The 17,861-nt window shown below is 37.5% G+C and overlaps 1 protein-coding gene across 1 annotated transcript; it reads left to right on the top strand.

Moving 5' to 3' along the window:
• Window positions 1-14,228: 14,228 nt before the first annotated feature.
• LOC108134733 (serendipity locus protein H-1) lies at window positions 14,229-17,573 on the top strand. The gene is made up of 4 exons (XM_017255147.1): window positions 14,229-14,340; window positions 14,408-15,049; window positions 15,868-16,813; window positions 16,886-17,573. Exons 1-4 carry the CDS (start codon window positions 14,299-14,301, stop codon window positions 17,395-17,397), a joined length of 2,142 nt encoding a protein of 713 aa, XP_017110636.1. The 5' UTR covers window positions 14,229-14,298; the 3' UTR covers window positions 17,398-17,573.
• The last annotated feature ends 288 nt before the right edge of the window (window positions 17,574-17,861 follow it).

The following is a 17,861-nucleotide window of genomic DNA, read 5'->3' as shown; positions in this document are numbered from 1 at the left end:
AAATTTTTAAATTACATCGCTTTAATAACCATTTTTAGAGCATTGACAATCATAAGTAAGTCCTGACATATGCAACTCATATGGAAAAACATCCTTTAGGATCAAACGAAGTATAGCCGACTACACTTTGCGATATGGCTACCGAAATGGACTTAAAGTCGAGGGTTTTCTCGATTGCAATTGGGTTGGCAATGGACCGCGACTGGACTAGACCGACTACAATAACAAGGAAGTACAAGTGGTTTTTTTTCCACAGTGTTTTATGTTTTAATGGCATGTTTTGTTAGAACAATTGAACAAATATATATACAGGCAGATAAATCGGGCGAAAGTCAAGTAGACACAATGAAGACGTCAGCGCTGTGGGTTATTACAGATGGATGGATGGATGGATGGGGCCGAATACTTGTCGGCGGCACTGTGCGTTTGATATCTTAGACAACTTGACAAAACAATCAAAGCAGCAACAACACATGTTCCAAATGACTGTCTATTAATTTGCTCCCTTCTCATATTTTTATTTTTTGCCCAAAACCAAAAAAAAAAAAAAAAACTAAGTGAACAAAACAATGGCAGAGTTGGGAAAAAAAGTAGGCAGCGCACTTTTAACGCAGTAGTCCAATTGCCGATGATAATGATGCACTCAGAGAAGTCGGCAAAGTTGAAAGTAGTAGCCGAAAGAGACGGGGCTAGTGGAGTGAAGAGAGAAAGGTAGATGGCAGTGGAAAAAAGTAGGCGGTTAACAATTGTCGAGGCGGCGGCAGGTTCAGTTACTATTCTTTTCCTTTCTTTTCTAAGCGAGGGATAAATGAAGATTTGAACGCCTCGATTTTCTTTGCGGCTTCCCTTTTTTCCTCACTTTTTCCCTCTCTTTTTTGGCTGACCCACTAATTGAGTTGGAAATTTGTATGGTTTTTTGCAAGTCGGAGTCGGACTTGAAAGACATTTCGCCGACTCTGACTTCGACTTTTCCCTGGTGAGTGCATAATTTTGACAGCCGCGACAAAACTAATTGATTTGTGAAAACCCCTAAGCCATCGAAAATCCACAAATCCTGGAACACACACATTGCGGAAATAACAGGGTAGACTAAAAGTAATTAGATTATCAGTTGTAAGGTGTAGTGTGTATTTAACAGAAACATATATAAAATATAAAAAAATTCAAAGCAATAGTAAATGTGTGCTTACGAAAAACAGTTGATAGCTTAGTTTAAACAGTAAAGAAAAAAGAATTTTAAAAAGATCATAATGTCAAAGATAATAGTAAACAATTATAATTTTAAAATGTAATACAAGGTATATTTTATAAAAATTACTTATCATAATAGTATAGTATAATGTAGTTTCAAAAATCTATATTTAAAGCAAAGATAATTTGGCATAGAGAGTGTTTTAAAAAAAATATACAATTTCAAAAATATTCTAAGCTATAAAAATTGTACGTTTAACAAATCATTTAAATATTTAGTTGACATTTTTAAAAAATTTCCTTTTCTAAAAACTGGTGTAAAAAACACCCCATTTTTCTTGACTTTGACTTTGAGTTTGACTTTAACGATTCTCTGCTGAGACGATAATGCCGTAAAACGAATTGATTAGTGATTTGTGATCCTTGAACGCGTACCTTTTCAGCGTGGAGCAGACCGAGAGCATGTGGTCGCTGATTGGGTGATCAGGACACGATCGGGATCACGCTGGCTGACATTATGGTTTCATTGCCAAAACCACACTTAGGCGTTTCCTTGGCGAGCTTCACGCTTCGAGCGAGCGCTACGCCTGCCTCATTAGCTCACAAAAACTATGGAAAACTATGGAAAACTAAGGGGAAACTAAGGAAAAACTATGGAAATCTTTAGGGAACTATGGGCAATGCATAAGCGAATTTCAAATTCCAAGTAGACACCGTGGCCACAGACAATGTGCATGTAATTTTCAATTAACGCCACAAGATTTCCCTCCTTCAGAACTTTCGCCCAGTTTTCGTTCCACTGTGGGTGAGCATTGAGTCTCATAATTGATCGTAATGTGCGATATTCCTTTTGAGGTCCCTGCTGTCAACAGGACTCGTTGTACGATCCTCGATCCCCGATCCTCGGAGACTGTCACATGGCCGGGGCATCAGCAGGACATCTTTCGCATTTGTCGCGCTCAGCGAGTCGTCTTCTCGCCCTCGCACTTTGCCTTTCTGCCATTGTCCTGTCGACAGGACATTCTGCATGCACAGGAAACAATGGCCATGATCGATCTATCGTTGCATACCCAAAAAAAAAAGAAATATGTAGCGATTTTTTATGCACCCGAAACGCTGAAATCTGTCACTAATCAGGTCCTTTCACTCGGGTATTTCTGCATAAGGCTCAGTTTATTGATAAGTCCGGTGTCAATCCCAGATTTTGAATGAATCCTGCTACTTGGCTTAGGTACAAAACCGGACTTAAGTTTATATTGCCTTTACGATCTGGATTCACCTTTAATCTGCCTTTTAGGTTTTAGGTAGTGGGGGAAAAAAGGGGTTTATTTGCAGCCAGGTATGTGAAAATATTTTACAACTCTTTACCATAATATATATAACAACCATAAATATACACCAGTGTCTAACAACCACCTTGTAAAAATTATTTAACAATGAAAAGTAAACTGAAACAAATAATAGAATAATCTAATATTAAAATCTTAAAATTATTATTACATTACTACAAAGTGAAATATTTATAACTGAATCCGAGGATAAAATAAGAAACTTTGCAGTTATTTTAATTTTACTTTTTCTATCAATATATTAAATATTAAAAGTAACCAAAAAAAAGTAAAATAAAAAATAAAACTACAATTTGTTGACGATCAGAAAGACTTAGATTCTATCAACACAATATGTTATCTTAATATAAAAAATTGTTTTAAAAACAACCAAAAATCAAGAATATTTCAAGAGCTACCGCCTCCTACTTCGAAGGCGTCTAAAATTTGTTTTATTTTCTAGCCATATGTGTTTCAAAGTTCCACTTAAGTAGAGTCGCCTCCCCCATATGGAAACAGCTGGAGATCATAAGCAACCTTCTTTGACAACTTTATAGCCTAACGAGGAGCTCAAAGGACCTCCAAGCGTACAGTCGACACCCACTAAAATCGATCGGTTCCACACCGAGGCACATAAAAAAAGTATTTCGCATCCTTCGATGGGCGACTGCGACTTATTGATTAAGTTGTCCATGCGGTTGGCATTGGGATTGGAACTGGGATTGCCAGACAGGATGCATAAAAACCTGGAAGGATATCGCCCGCTATAGACGATCGAATTATAAAGGGCAACTGGTTGCCATCCACATCCACATTCCCTTTTTTTTCCATTGCAGCTTGCTAGCCAGAACTAAATTGATTCGTCACGCAGATTTCGATACATTAAATGCAATCATTTGACAACAGGACGAAAATATTTTCATCCATTGTGTCCTAACAACTGGAATACGACTGTGTGTGTGTGGAAGTGTGTGTGTGTGTTGCGATGGTGTACACTACTACTGGTATCATATACGATAGATCTGTTTTCGAGAGTCAGCATTTGCAGGTTTCCCAAGCAGTGAAACTCCCCCCCAAAGCGTAGCAAATTCGTGATGAGGATGAGGATGCTCTATGGAGGATATCTCAGGGGTTAGGACTATATACTCTGTACCCCTATATCTCCTGCCTTTCGGGGCGTGTGAAATCGGGAGACAACGCCTGGGAGCTGGCGATAATTGCTCGTTAGTAGCAGCACCATGTCCATGTCGGTTTGCAATTGAAAATCTATCCTTTGAGCATTTCGATTAAGATGTCAGGATCAGGGAATGACTGTACTATATTGGCAAAGTTTTCATTTAATTTTATATTTATAATACTTCAGACAGAAAATGTAAAAAGAGTTACGGTTTTAAGGCAGAGTTTTCATTTTATTTAATATATGTTTGCATTTCATTTTTCGTTAGTCTTTATTTATGTAATTTATATCGTAAATTTACTTCAGGATTTTATAAATTTAATTAAAAAGTTTAATTTATTTATTTATTAAATACAATTTCAAGGCTTAAACTTTTATTAAGACAAGTATTTCTTTGCTTAATAGCCTAATATATTTCTAAACTTTAATAATACTTTTAGGCTATGTTTCCTTTATATTTTTGTACATATATCCTTGAATTTATGTGTTACAAATTTAGATGTAATATTATTCCCTTTCAATCTAGTATTAATCTTTAAGGGGTTTTTTCTTCTATTTTTATTAACAGCTTAAAATTCCTTTATCTTTGATCCAAATGATCCACATTTTACTTGACACCTTTTTTGGAGTAAATTCTCACCTCTCGGCTAATAGAATATCATCCACTGATCTTCCCATATCGATTACAATATCCTTTTCAGCGGAGCAAGTTCCCCGAAAACCCATTAACCCGATTGTGCCAAAAATGTGACAACATAATCCACATAAAGTAGCCGAAAAAAAAGCCGACTTCTATTTCTATTCACTTTGAACCACTATAGATCGCCTCATCATCGCCGTGATTTTCGTCTAATCTGGTGATTTTCGTGTCGGCAAATCACAAAACACAACGAAGTGACAACATAATCAAGGCGATCGGAAAAGATCAGACTAGCCGCACATATCCTTGGGGCAGCAGGACTTCAGGACCTCAGGACCAAAAGGAAGCCACCGACACTTATTGTTGTCAACGTGCCAGCCAAAAGGTGGAAATAAGATGTCACCTGAAAAATGCTAAAGGAGCAGCCGCTTCTTTGGCCCAAAGGAAATCATAAAAGGAGTCCCGACTTTGAAGCCATTGTTTTAGAAACATTTTATCACATTGTCATTGCGGGTAGACCAAAACTACTATATACTATAATATAAAAAAGAAAAACAGCCGCCGCCGCCGCCGATGCCAACAAATGTCTCAATTATTTCTTGTTTTCGGCCTTTTGGCTTTGACTTTGACGTTGACTTTAATTCTATTCGAGCGAGTTTGGGCCACGCCCTTTGGAAAATATTTTGGGACGGGGGATTGGGAATGTGTGCACGTTGCTCCGCAGCGGGAGTCCTTGATTTATGCCTCGGCGATCCTTGATCCTTAATGCTGAGTCCTGACTGTGGACGCAATCAAAGGAGAAATTCAAACAATATATAATCACCACAAATGATCGCAGCGCGTGCAAAATGTTTGAGGAATCGTTAGGATCGCCCCAACCCAAACCTAAACCCAAACCAAACACAATTAAAAAGTAAAAAAAAAAAAAGGAGACTTCTCTGCTAAGCGGATTCTGCCTTTAATAGTCTTAAAAATCGATTCCTTTTTGGCCTTATTGAAATGAGCAGCAGACGGTTTGGTTCGGTTCTTTTTGTGTGTTATGGCCTGGACGTGTTAACACAGCAATTAACTTTTACAAGGGCTGCTAAGCAGCAGGAATTTATGTTCGATTTATGCATCGACAGGATATGAAAGAAGGATCGTTATGAAATAACCAAAAATAAAATAAAAGAGATCTAACAGCTGGCAAATGTGATGACCAGTGCTTGAGAAGGATCACCAGATGATCGGTTTATGGACATTTTGGAATGTGCTTCGAGTTCAGGTGTTAAGATATCAAAAGGCATTATGACTCAAAAAACATCTTTTGGGTATCAAAATCGATATAAATATTAATTTTGTATATTTCTTATAGTTTGAAAACCTTCCAAATTTTCAATTATAAATTAACATATATTTGATGATCGCATGGCATTATGGTTACAAAAAACACCTTTTGGCTCAGAAGGAAATCGAAAGTAATTATTACCTATAATTTCGATTTAGAGACTCTCCAAAAATATCAAATCTAATATTATATAAGCAATTTTTGATAAATATTTGTTATATAAAAAATATGTCAAATATTTGAGGATATTTTATTTGTGTTTTTTTAATTGTTTTGAATTGTACATACCCTTTTTTATTTTTATGCAGTTGGTTATTTACCAGATCGAGTTTCCCACTTCCAATTAAGTTACTTCCTTCCGTGGCGTCGTAAAAGTATGTCAGCTCCATTCGTGGCGCACTTCATCAGCTTTGTGGCGCACTTCTCCAAGTTATGGCCATAAAAACCAAGTCAAATCACACCTCGTTGACATAATGACAAGATGGGAAAATGCGTTTGTCTTTTGCCGCGACGTCAAATCGATGACACTTTCTCATTAACACAAACAGGCGCAGGCGGTCAAAATTCGCTGACGTTTCGAGGCGCCTGCCTAACTTCGAGCTAATGTCTTGTGGATCGCGGGGAAATCCGATACACCCGTTGAAAATGTGGAGAAGTGCACTGAAAAAAAAACAATTGGAATTTCGTTGATATGTGCAGGTCAAAGAGAAACTTAAACTAATGTTATATTGGTAAAATACTAGTATAATTTTGATTATATTTTTACAAAATGAAAATAAAAATTACAGGAATAAAACATATAAAATTACAACGAATTTGATCATTTTTCTCTGTGTAGCCAGGACTGGGGACAAGAAACACATGCGGCAAGTGAAGTGTTTAGGCGTAGACGTGGCAACATCGCGTACCGAAAAGGAAACAACAGTAGGCAGTGCCGCCGATGTGTTTGAAAGTCGGTTAATTACAAATGAAAAACGAAACATCCACACATCCAAAAAGGGAAAACGGAGACACACACTTGAAACTGACTGAGTCACTCAAATTTCATGCGGCAAGGAATCGAGGAAATCGAGGAATATCGAAGATGAACGTGCAACATCAAAGGCCGCATGCGACTTGTATGTTTTCATTGCTTCAAATTGGAAAATGTCTTGGCATAGAAAATATTTGGTTATCATTGGGTAAATATGTGAGGAACAACAAGGGAAGCTGGGGAGAAAATAAGGAAAGACGTGAGTCCAAAGGAGGATTTTGGGAACGACAAGGAGTAATTGGTCCATACACTTAGGAAAACTCAAGAAGCAATCTAAATTATTATACGAATAATAGTACAAAATTTATAAATCATATTTAAAAGAAAAGATATTAGCCTAACTTAGAAATATAATATAAGCTAGTTTGTATTTAGAAAAACTCTTAAACTATTTTTATTTAAGAAGCCATCAAAAACATACAAATTAAATATAACAAATCCATTACGAAAAGCCATCCTCATAAAAAATAAAAATTCTTCGCTCAAACTTCAATAGTAAATTGTCAACCCTCTTCTATTGAATTTTTAGCAGTGTTTAGTTTTCCCAAATTGACACAAGTCAAAGGTGTTTTTTGCCCAAAGGAGCAGCCCAAATCTCAGGTGCTGGTTTGATTTTGGAAAGCGACTTGCCGTTGTCCTTTCTGCCCGCTGGCAAAATGTCTTTGGACGGCAGCAGAGATCGGAAGGTTAGTGTTAAATGCCGGCGATTTGCACCAGCAGCGCACCGGAGGAGGCACCAGAAATCGGAATAGGAATCGGGAATTTAGGAATTTAGGAACTTAGGAACCAGGAATAGGAATAGGAGTCCAGGGGATCCACGCGGCAGGATGCGCCTGCCTGCGAGATGATGAGCCTCGAGTAAGGATGATGCTGAATAAAAGACCTCGCACGCAGGACTCAAATAAATGGCACCCGCTGACTTTGACATCCCGACGACAGCAAACAGGCCAAACTCAGCTGCTGTCTCGCAATGCCTTGAGTTCTACGACTCGTCCTTGAACGGCCATTCGTCCTTGAAGCGCCTACAACAACGATGTGTGGCCAAAGTAAATGGCATATTTTGGCCTCTCCTGGTTAACCGTACACGCACTTTTTGGCCGAGACTTTGGGATCTAACGCAAAATTGTGGCCATACATTGACCTTCGGCTGGAGTCCTTCGGAGATCCTGTCGCGTTCTTTGGTCACAGTCACGATATGTTAACTAATCTCAAGTTTGGTGTTTATAATTTTTGGTTTTTTGATTGGCATTGCAAGGTCGAACGGAATGTAAGTTGACAACGAATGACCTCAATATGAATATCGCGAACACATGTACATTATTAAAAGAATTATTTTAAACATGGCATATAGATAAATACAAATAAATGTATAAAAATCTTTGAGAGTCCTCGCACTTTAGAAATATTACTTATGAAATTATTTTAAACATGGCATATCTATGGTATATCAATAAACACAATTAAATATATAAATTTAAGTTCAATCATTCATTACTTTTATAAATACATTTTTCTTTTTAAAATTCATTTGTAGGTATTTTCCATTTTTTAACAAAAACATAATAATACCTTATCGCAAAAATAAAATACAAATAAAATGGGTCAATGACTTCAAGTGAAGCCGAATATCGATGCATAATATCCTGATCATCTACTGCAGCATCCCGTTGCGAGTCCTGAAAACGGCTATCAACCAATCTCAACTTTCGCTTCGATTCAAAATTTCAGCTCATTTCGGTCTTTCCCATTTTTTATTTCTCTGATTTTTTTTTTCACGGCTCAGTGGCCTTCGAAACAATCAAACTAATGGGACACCGCAAAATATAAAAAAGCAGGCAAAATTATGTGTATAAACCTCTTGTGTTGGTCAAATTCATTTCCACTTGATTACGTGCAAAGCTCAAATCTGTTGCGGAAATCATTTAAACGGAATTAATGCTCGAACAAAACATGTGAAAACTATCGCTCTCCACTCGAAATCGAAATGCGTTTTGCGTTTTGCCAGGCGGGGAATCATTTCATAGCAAACAAAAATATTCTTTTGATTTTGACTTTGAGTTTGGATTCGGGTTTCGCTTCGTTTTGGCACACAAATGTCGGAATATCGAGATTGGCAAAAAGGTAGAGCAGGGCGGGCGTGTGCAAGCTTAGCGGGTAGCTCATGAGTCGACTCTATATTTATTTTATGTTTTTTGGAGGGGCAGAACATTTGCAAATCCAAATAAAGCGGCAGATTTCTTTAATTAGTTCGGTGGTTAGAGTGTGATATTTTTAAACACCTGTGCCATAAAAGTAATATCGTATATGCTTTATTTTTGGCTGTTATTTTTCCAAAGCGTTTCTTAGAAAACGTATTAAATTAAATTTTTTTTATTCTTAAATGCATATAAATGTTTCACGAGATGCAATTAGTTTAGATTTTTAAGAAAATAGTTATTTTCCATACAAAATGTTATTAAAAAAACTTATTTTCGTTAATATTAAGGTTATTATTAAATTTATTTATTTAAAAACATTGCATGACTATAAAAGCAAGATGTAAACATTTCTTAAGAATAGCTAGCTAGATATTTGTATTACAAATCATTAAGTAATCAATACTTTACTTTCTAAGAAATAATTTTTGGCCTCCCCAGGCATTATGCCCTTATTATCCCCCACATAATGTCCTTTTTACAAGGGGGTAAGTAAATCAGATTGCTGTCGCCACTTGTACGTCGCCGCATTGCACTTAACGAGGAGCTCAAAACTCAGACACGGGGACAAAAGTGGCACGAGGCAAGTGAATCATGCCCATGTGTTCGAAAACTATATAGGCAAGCATCCTTTTGGCAGGACACGGACGGAGATGCAAGTAAAAAACTGCCAGTGAACAGCACGTGACAATTGCGTCAACAGATTTTTCGCTGAGATGAGCACAAAATTGTTAACAACAATAACACAAAAAAAAAACAAAAAAAACGTGAGCAGAGAATGGGAAAAATGTGGCAGGAAACAGGGGTGGTGGGGTCCAAAAGGGGGCTGGATTTTGCAACCCCCCGACCCGAGAAAATACTAAAATCCTGCTGCTGTTGTTGCCGTCTGTAGTTGTTGCTATTGACAATATTTATGCAGCAGCAGCACCAACAGCAAAATGGAAACGAGGGAAAATGGATGGAGCCGGAAAAACGGGGGGCATATTTCCAAGCCCCAAGGGCGAAATTGTGGTACTTGTCGTTCCTCTGTTTGTTTTTGCATTTGGCTACATTTTACAGCTTTTGTTTTATAATTTGGACCCGAAAGGCGACAAACTCCAAGAGGCAACAGAAAACAATGAGATATAAAAAGGCAACAAATATTGGTTGCGATTAAGAAATATCTCTAAAATGCTTAAATATATTTTAAGTTTATTTATAGAGCATAAACCGTTATGGTTAGAAATCATTTTCATGCACAAAACTTAGAAAATATAAAAAAAGAAAAAATGATTCCCATTCAGAACTATCAGTAAAATGCTTATGAATATTGTAAACATTTTTATATTTTTTTTATTGAAGATAAGCATTTAAAAATTAGTTCTTGTTCTTTAATGATTTTTTATAAATATTTTTATTTTGTAATTTTTATATATATTCCCTTTTGTGTGGTAAACAAACATTTGCTAGCCATTAAAATAAATGATTGAATCTTACACAACAAATGTTGTATTTTAAACAGAGTGCATTGATACTTTAGTTTCAAAATTAAAAACTTTTCAAAAAACTCAATATACTCACCACGTAACAGGGTATCTGAAGCTCTCTTCAGCGATCGAACCGCTCTTGATGAGGCTCCTTTCCGCTTCCTCTTTTTTGCAGCAGCGAAAAACTCGAGTCTGCGGTAGGTTGGTCTTGCTTTTGGTCCATGGTCCTTCGCGCCGGATCCGTGTGGTTGTAAGGTGGTTTTGCCACTGCTACACTTGTTTGGTTATTTCCGAGAATGGGGTTTGAATATTTCCGAGAGGGAGGATGGCAAGGAGGGTCCATAGCACCGCAGTACGTGACGAAGAACAAAAGAAGGCACTTGGGCACTTGCATGTTTCCTGCCCTTCCTCGGCGTGGAAGGAGGACGTCCTTACGCTTGTGTTGTGTTTTTTTACAAAAACTTTCTTGCTGCTGCTTTTGTTGTATCCACAAAAAAGCACGCTTATAATAATAATGACATTATGTATTGTATACCATGTAATAATGTACAGCCGCAGTCTTTTTTACAGCCTCTTTTTGTTGCACAAACTTTTCTAACGAGCTGTTGACAAGTTTGTGAGAAGAATCAAGCTCTTAGCTCTTTTCCACAATAAAAAATAAATATACCTTATTTAAATTCAGAGAATAGAAATTTTTATGTGAAAAAATCTACAATCAATTAAAAATACAAAAATTAAAAAGAACATAGTTTATATATCGAAAAAAAGAAAAGAATGAAATCTATATAACATACTTAAGTCATTAAATCATCAACATCATAAAAATTCGTTCCCAGAAAATAACCAAAACAATTCCATTTACCCAGGCAGGTTAATACTTATATTATTTCCCCAAAGCAAATATTGAATTTCATATTTGCGAAAAATATTTGAAAACCTCAAAAAGAAATTCTGCTTTATTTATACAAAATTTATGAAAAACCAAAAACAAACAAAAATGGCTTGGTAGCTCGTAAAGTAAACACACAGAGAATAATCCAAAGAGCCAGAGTCAGGTAGCAAAGTATCTATAAGAATGGAATGGAATAGATCACGGGTTCTGATGGGCAGCTGGTGGGCGTTACTAATGTGTGAGCCAAAAAGCAAACAATTTGCATTTCCCCCAAATGAAAAAACAATATTTGTATAGCGCACAAAAATATTGCAATTGAAATGCTAGAGTTAAAAGGCACAGCAAAAAAATCCAAACCATTGTAAAAAAACCACTGAAAATCTTTAGGATTATTTAAAAAAAAAGGACAACAAATTTAGACTGTAGAAAAATTGATTTCCCTTTTTAAATATTAAACTAAATATTAAGCTGTTGCCATATTGAAACTCCCGTAAATTAATGACTCCCCCATGTTTTTCCCCATTGCTCCACAAACCAATTGGTTGGAACATAAAGTTCAACAACAAACAGAGCCATAAACATTCCCATTACAAATTAACACTTCATATATATTCCAAATTCTGAAGTGGCACATAATCCAAGCCGTTTCCCCCCATTTTCCCCTCAAGTTGCCGAAACATCTCCGATCTCCAATCTCCATATGGCCGCAAACAGGAAGCTAATCCTGCTCAGTGATATATCAACATATTTATGGTAAACGGATCAGCGGGCTTAGGGCTCCCACAAATTTGAGGGAACGAAAAGGGAAGGTCCATATGTTCCCCTTGGTATTTATAGGCTCGACTTCAAGTGGCGACTAACCGCAAAAAATGCCATAAAATTTTATGAACACTCTTTCGACAATTTAATGTGACGAGCGACGGCTGCTGCTTAGCCACTTCGCCCAAAGTCTATTAATGTTTAATAAACAATTATTAGACAATTCACATATTTTTGTAGCTTTGCCAGCTTTGATCTCCTCGCTGACTCACTGAAACTGGTGTAAAAATAAATACCAACCGGCCTTGTTTAGATCAAATCGTATAATTACGCACACGAATTCCCATGAATCATAACAATAACAATTGAATCCCTTGAGGAATCAATCAGGGAACACCTTAAACGATCCGATTGACACGTCACGAAGGGGGAGGAAGTTTTGAGAGTCGAGAACAAATGCACTTTGATGTTTGACGAACTCCAATTTGAGCAAGAGAATTACGATAAATCATAACAAACACTTTGATACTCGTGAAATTTGAACACTTTAGTTTTATGTACTTTTTGTCTTGCTAGGAATTAAAAAAAATATATGGTTGTTTTAAATAAAAAAAAATAATAAAAATTGAAACTAAAATTATAAGTTTTGAATTAATAAAGTATAAACTAAATTTGAAATTAAACTTTTATTATATTTAAAATCATTTATAAAGAATAATTTTGTTTCTAAAATTTTAAGTATGTTTTAAATAGGCTTGCCAAAAATATAAAATTCTAATTTAAATTAAAAGTCTTGGAATTATGATTACCTTTTTTAATGAACATAATTTAAGTTGAATAAAATTATTTAAAAAGCATACATTTGATTGTAGAATTTGAAGTATGTTTTAAACAGGGTTGCAAATAATAAAAATTTTAAGTTGAAATAAACTAAAAAAAAATTGTTTTGGATAAATTTAAATATGTTATGCCTAATGTTATAAGATATTTGTATTCCTTTTTTTTAAACACCTTACAAGTAGTTTTACTTTCAGAGTGTACTTAATTGGATTTAAATGCGCGAATGGCCTAATTAAGCTTTTCATATATGATTACGTCATTTTTGGACGACCTCACAAAACTCTTTGAAAGTCAGCGAATACATTTGGTGTCAGTTCATCGGCAACATTTGCCCTCCGTGGTTCTACGCTCTCAAAATGTTTAAATGTGGATATTTTATTTTAACCTGCATCCTTTTTGGGATGGTTAAATCCGAGTATAACTCAACCCAATGTAGGCCATTCGTACAAAGTGAACTACATCCAATCCATCATCGTATTGCCAATCTTAAAGACCAGATTGATAATCAAGTTTCTGCTCTAAAAAAAACACTGAGAGAAATGGAAAGAACTTCGGGTGCCATTGGCGAAACAAAGGAACAACTTAACAGGATTGAGGGGCAATTGGGAGGATACCCAGGATTTGAGAGAGTCAAGTCCAGATATTTTTTCATTGAACCTGAAGATAGGAAAGATTGGAGTGGTGCCGAAAACGCCTGTCGAGAAAAGGGAGGTTATCTAGCCGCTTTCCAAGACAGAGAAGAGTTTAATGGAGTCACAGAGAAACTGCCTGTGGGAGTGTATTGGCTGGGCATTAACCATCGGGAAGAGGAGAACCATTTCGTATCCGTGGCCTCTGGGAAAAATGCAACATTTCTGGATTGGATGGGCGAGGAACCCTTTAACTATGACGACATTAAAGAGGAATGCGTGTTGGTCGCCTTAGGCCAAATGTCTACTCGACGGTGTGACTTAGAATACCATTACATTTGCCAGTTAGACAACGATGTTTAGTCAAACAAGAACTAAAAATTCATCAAAAAACGTTTAATATATTGTATGAATCAATGTATGTATAAATAATACCAAAAAATAAATAAAATTTAGAAGTGCATTTGGTTAAAGTATTTTATTTAAGTAATTGGAAGGGAAATCTTGCAGTATGTGCATAAAAAAGTTTTAAATATAAAAAAAGAGCTTTAACAAGAATTTGGTTTATTACATTTAAATATTTAATATGTTTAATAGTTTATGCAATTGCTTTGAAATGATAAGAAATATTTTGAAAAGACCGCGGGTTTTCCAAGCAGTGCACTGCTTGCTTTAACACTGCACTCGATTTGTTATCGGCGGTGTCGATAGACCAGCCACAGCTGATCCACTTTTACCGTTTTCCAGCACTGTTTGTAAATTATAGTGAAACATTTTGGGCTCCCCAAGAATTTAATGAATTTTAGCGATAATCGAGCAAAATGGAGCGTAAAGAAGTGGACACACAACAGTTCATCGATCATGTAAGTGTAACATAGTGAAATAAAGTATATTACTCCAAGTTGTAACCCATTTTCAACCCACAAATAGACGCTTTTGGCCACTGAGCTAATGCGAGATCCCAATCACTTTATAATGGATCTGATAGATCATACCTATAAGGCTGAAGGCCCCACCAATCTGAGCCGGAATCCCAGTTCGGGAAACTCGGAGAGCGGCGTGGGCTATGCGGAAAAGGAGTCGCTGACACCGGAATTGAATTTTCACAATACCATCTTTCAATTTGTGAACAAATCGTCGCCGGAAAACGATGTTGTGCCGCAGCAACCGGACTCGCAGCCCGCTTTTCCGGCCCTGGCCATTGAGCCCACGGTTCCCATCGATGTGGCCGCGGGCCTGGTCCACGACGACGGGGATCTACTGTATGCCCACAACAATGTCTCCTGTACAAATGCCCGCAAAGTGTTGCCCCACAAGAAGCGCATTTCGCGGAAACTCAAGGGCAACATTGATGCCGATCTGGATGTGCACAAACATGTCCAGGATGTGGCCCCATCCGTGTCCATCTACAGTTGCGAACTCTGCGGCTACTCGGTGCACACCCAACTGGACTTCTTCGCCCACCTCAAGCAGCACTACGAACCCACCGTTCTGGAGCAACGTCTGGTGGTCCAGGATACCCAGCAGCAAAAGGAACCAATCGACATGTGCGGTCTGTCCGCCCACGATAAGGTTAGCTTCGGTTCTAAAACCCTCTTAAAACAATAATCCTAATATCTGAATATAGGGTTCTAAAACTATCCACAAATGTTAGCCCTAAAATTTAAGGGTTAGCTGGGGTCCCTAATATCTGAAGGAAATCGAAGGGATAAGGTCAGATTGGGTTAAAAAAACTATCAATAAATGTTAGCCCCAATATTTAAAGGTTTGCTGGGACTCTGAAACCCTCTTAAAATAATAATCCTAATATTTGAAGGAAATCGAAAGGATAAGGTCAGATATCTAAGGTTCTAATACCTTTATATAAAAAAATCCTTTTACTTGAAGGAATTCAATAGAGTTCATCTTAAAGAGTAGTTTACAATACATTGTAGGTATTAATTATTCTTAGAATGAAAAATATATACTTTCTATAAAATAGTCATCCAGTGATATAAAAAATGGGTTACCCAGAGGATAGTTTCTGCTTTGAAATTAGTCTTAAAAGCTTCATTAGTTCAAATATTTCGATAGTAAAATGCTTTCCAATTAATAGTGTCCTAAAAATAAATAATCCTTATATGTTTTAAAGAGCAGGAGGCTTAATATTATAAATTAGTAATCATCCACTAGGATAGATTAGAGTTCCTGCTTTAAAAACGAGCCTACAAAGCTGCATTTGTTAAAGTATTTATTTGGCTTAAGCCTGAAATTGAAAGTTTAAGGGCTGAAATGTTTTCCAATTGATTTTTAGAAGCTCTTGTAAGCGTTCTTTATTTTGGGGTTCAACATAGGAATAATTTATATTTGAAAATGAAATTCCAGAATTTAGAGTCAACCTTTTCCCACAGCTGCAGCAGGAGCAGGCCAAATTGGACCAGGTCTTCCATGACGTGCAGCTGAACTTCGAAAACTTCCACAACATCAGTCACCATGTGGACGATGTGAGCAATGTGGGTGTCAATATGGTGCTGCATGGTCATGGACAGGCCACGGACAAGCTGAGTCCCGTGGTGGTGAACAGCAATAGCACACCGAATACCGTGCCCGTGGTGGACGATGTGGAGTTCAGCGACACGGAGGACATGCTCGAGGGCATACGAAATGTGGTGGACAAGGTGTCGATAGAGGACACCTGCGACGAGCTGGTGGATCTGGAGCTGACCTCCAGTGGCATGACAGCCCCGTGGTTCAATAACAACTTCAGGGACATCACTTTTCCGGCTCTCCTGCTGCCCGGCGAACCGCCGCCAGCTTCCGCGGAACAGGCTGCTCCACTCCTCAAGGCGAATCCCCACGAAAACGATCACATGGCTTTGGATTTCCTAAGTCCCGCAAAGGTGGAACCAAAACTGGAAAAGTCTCTGCCCAAAATCATGGAAGCTAGTGAGCAAACCATGTTGGTAGTGGCAACACCACCGCCGCCGCTAACTCCTCCGCCCAATTCGGCGATCGAACAACTGCAGAGATCTCCGCTAGAGCTGAGTGAAGCCTTCAAACTGGAAGAGGACGATGATAGCCGGCCAGCTTCGCCCTTTGAAGAAGGCGTTTCCGAGGCTGAGGAGCACAACGAAAGCTTCTCGGTGGCGGTGGAGGGCTTGGCTGCAAGTGTACCGCAGGAAACGGGAAGTAAGACCAGGAGAAAGCACTTTTGCGACAAGTGCAACCGGGATTTCAACTCGTATAATGCACTCAAGTACCATCAGTACACGCACAACCAGCAGAGATCCCATAAATGCGATAATTGCGAGAGATCCTTCTATACACAGAGTGCCTTAAAAGCGCACGAAAGAACACGTGAGTCTTGGCTTAGAAACTGCCACAAACAAATTACTATACTTTATACTATATAACAATACACATTCACAGATTCCGGCGTAAAACCCTTCAAATGCGAAAAGTGTGACTTCAAATTCCGGCAATGGGGCGATCTAAAGTATCACATGATCTCGCGGCACAGCGATGTCAAGGCGCACATGTGCGAATTCTGTGGCAAGAGTTTTTCGAGGAGATATTCGCTGGTTCTCCATCGAAGAATTCACACCAGGGAGCGAAACTATGCCTGCCAGCATTGCGACAAAACATTCAGGGCCAGTTCGTATCTGCTTAGCCACATTAAAGTGCACACTGGAGAGCGACCATACGAGTGTTCCATCTGCGAGAAGAAGTTCCGGGTGTCTGGGGATCTGAAGCGACATTCCCGGATTCACGATCCCGCCAGAACGAATCAACCACCGGCGGAAAAGGTAAAGAAAAAAAGGGCAGCTGCTCACAGCAAACAGATGCCAATCGAAGGGGATGACGGGGTGGCCACCAGCATCCAACACAATAAGTCTGACGCCATGCGCGACCAAACTAAGCAGGAAATTCTGGGCTTATAGCCATGCTGTGCCAAGGTTTCTTCAGAATATTATAAGTAAATCAAGATTAAAGTACGCATTTTTGTACAAGCTATGTGTGTAAATAGAAACCCTAAGTTCAGATAAATAAGATACGTAAAGCATGCTTGTATTTATAAAGTAATTATTTCAAATAAACAAAGAAAAATGTGCAAATATGCGAGCTTAAAGAATATTCTAATTTGAAATTGAATCTGGAATCAATCTAAAACTGTAAAAAAGTAAAGATTGTCTTCGAAAATTAAAGTAACTTTCTTTTATTTTTAAGGATCCTATTCTCATATTAGCAAGATAAAAATGCAAATTTCTATTGTCGTAATAGTTACGGGAAGTAAAAGAAAATTCTGGTTAAAAATTAAATATTAAAAAATCTAAAACTAAAACTTGATTCTAAAATTCTATTTCATAAGCAAATTTGTAAATTAAAAAGTAAAATTAAAATTTCA

This window comes from Drosophila elegans, unplaced genomic scaffold (genome assembly GCF_018152505.1).
Source record: "Drosophila elegans isolate 14027-0461.03 unplaced genomic scaffold, ASM1815250v1 contig_814, whole genome shotgun sequence".
Classification (NCBI taxonomy): domain Eukaryota; kingdom Metazoa; phylum Arthropoda; class Insecta; order Diptera; family Drosophilidae; genus Drosophila; species Drosophila elegans.
Note: the sequence above shows the minus strand (reverse complement) of the source record. Positions and strands in the feature narration are given on the sequence as shown.

Coding starts and splice junctions, on each gene's coding strand:
- LOC108134733 (XM_017255147.1), top strand. CDS start 14,299: ATGGAGCGTAAAGAAGTGGACACACAACAGTTCATCGATCAT. Junction 14,341..14,407: donor CACAACAGTTCATCGATCAT/GTAAGTGTAACA, acceptor ACCCACAAATAG/ACGCTTTTGGCCACTGAGCT. Junction 15,050..15,867: donor GTCTGTCCGCCCACGATAAG/GTTAGCTTCGGT, acceptor CTTTTCCCACAG/CTGCAGCAGGAGCAGGCCAA.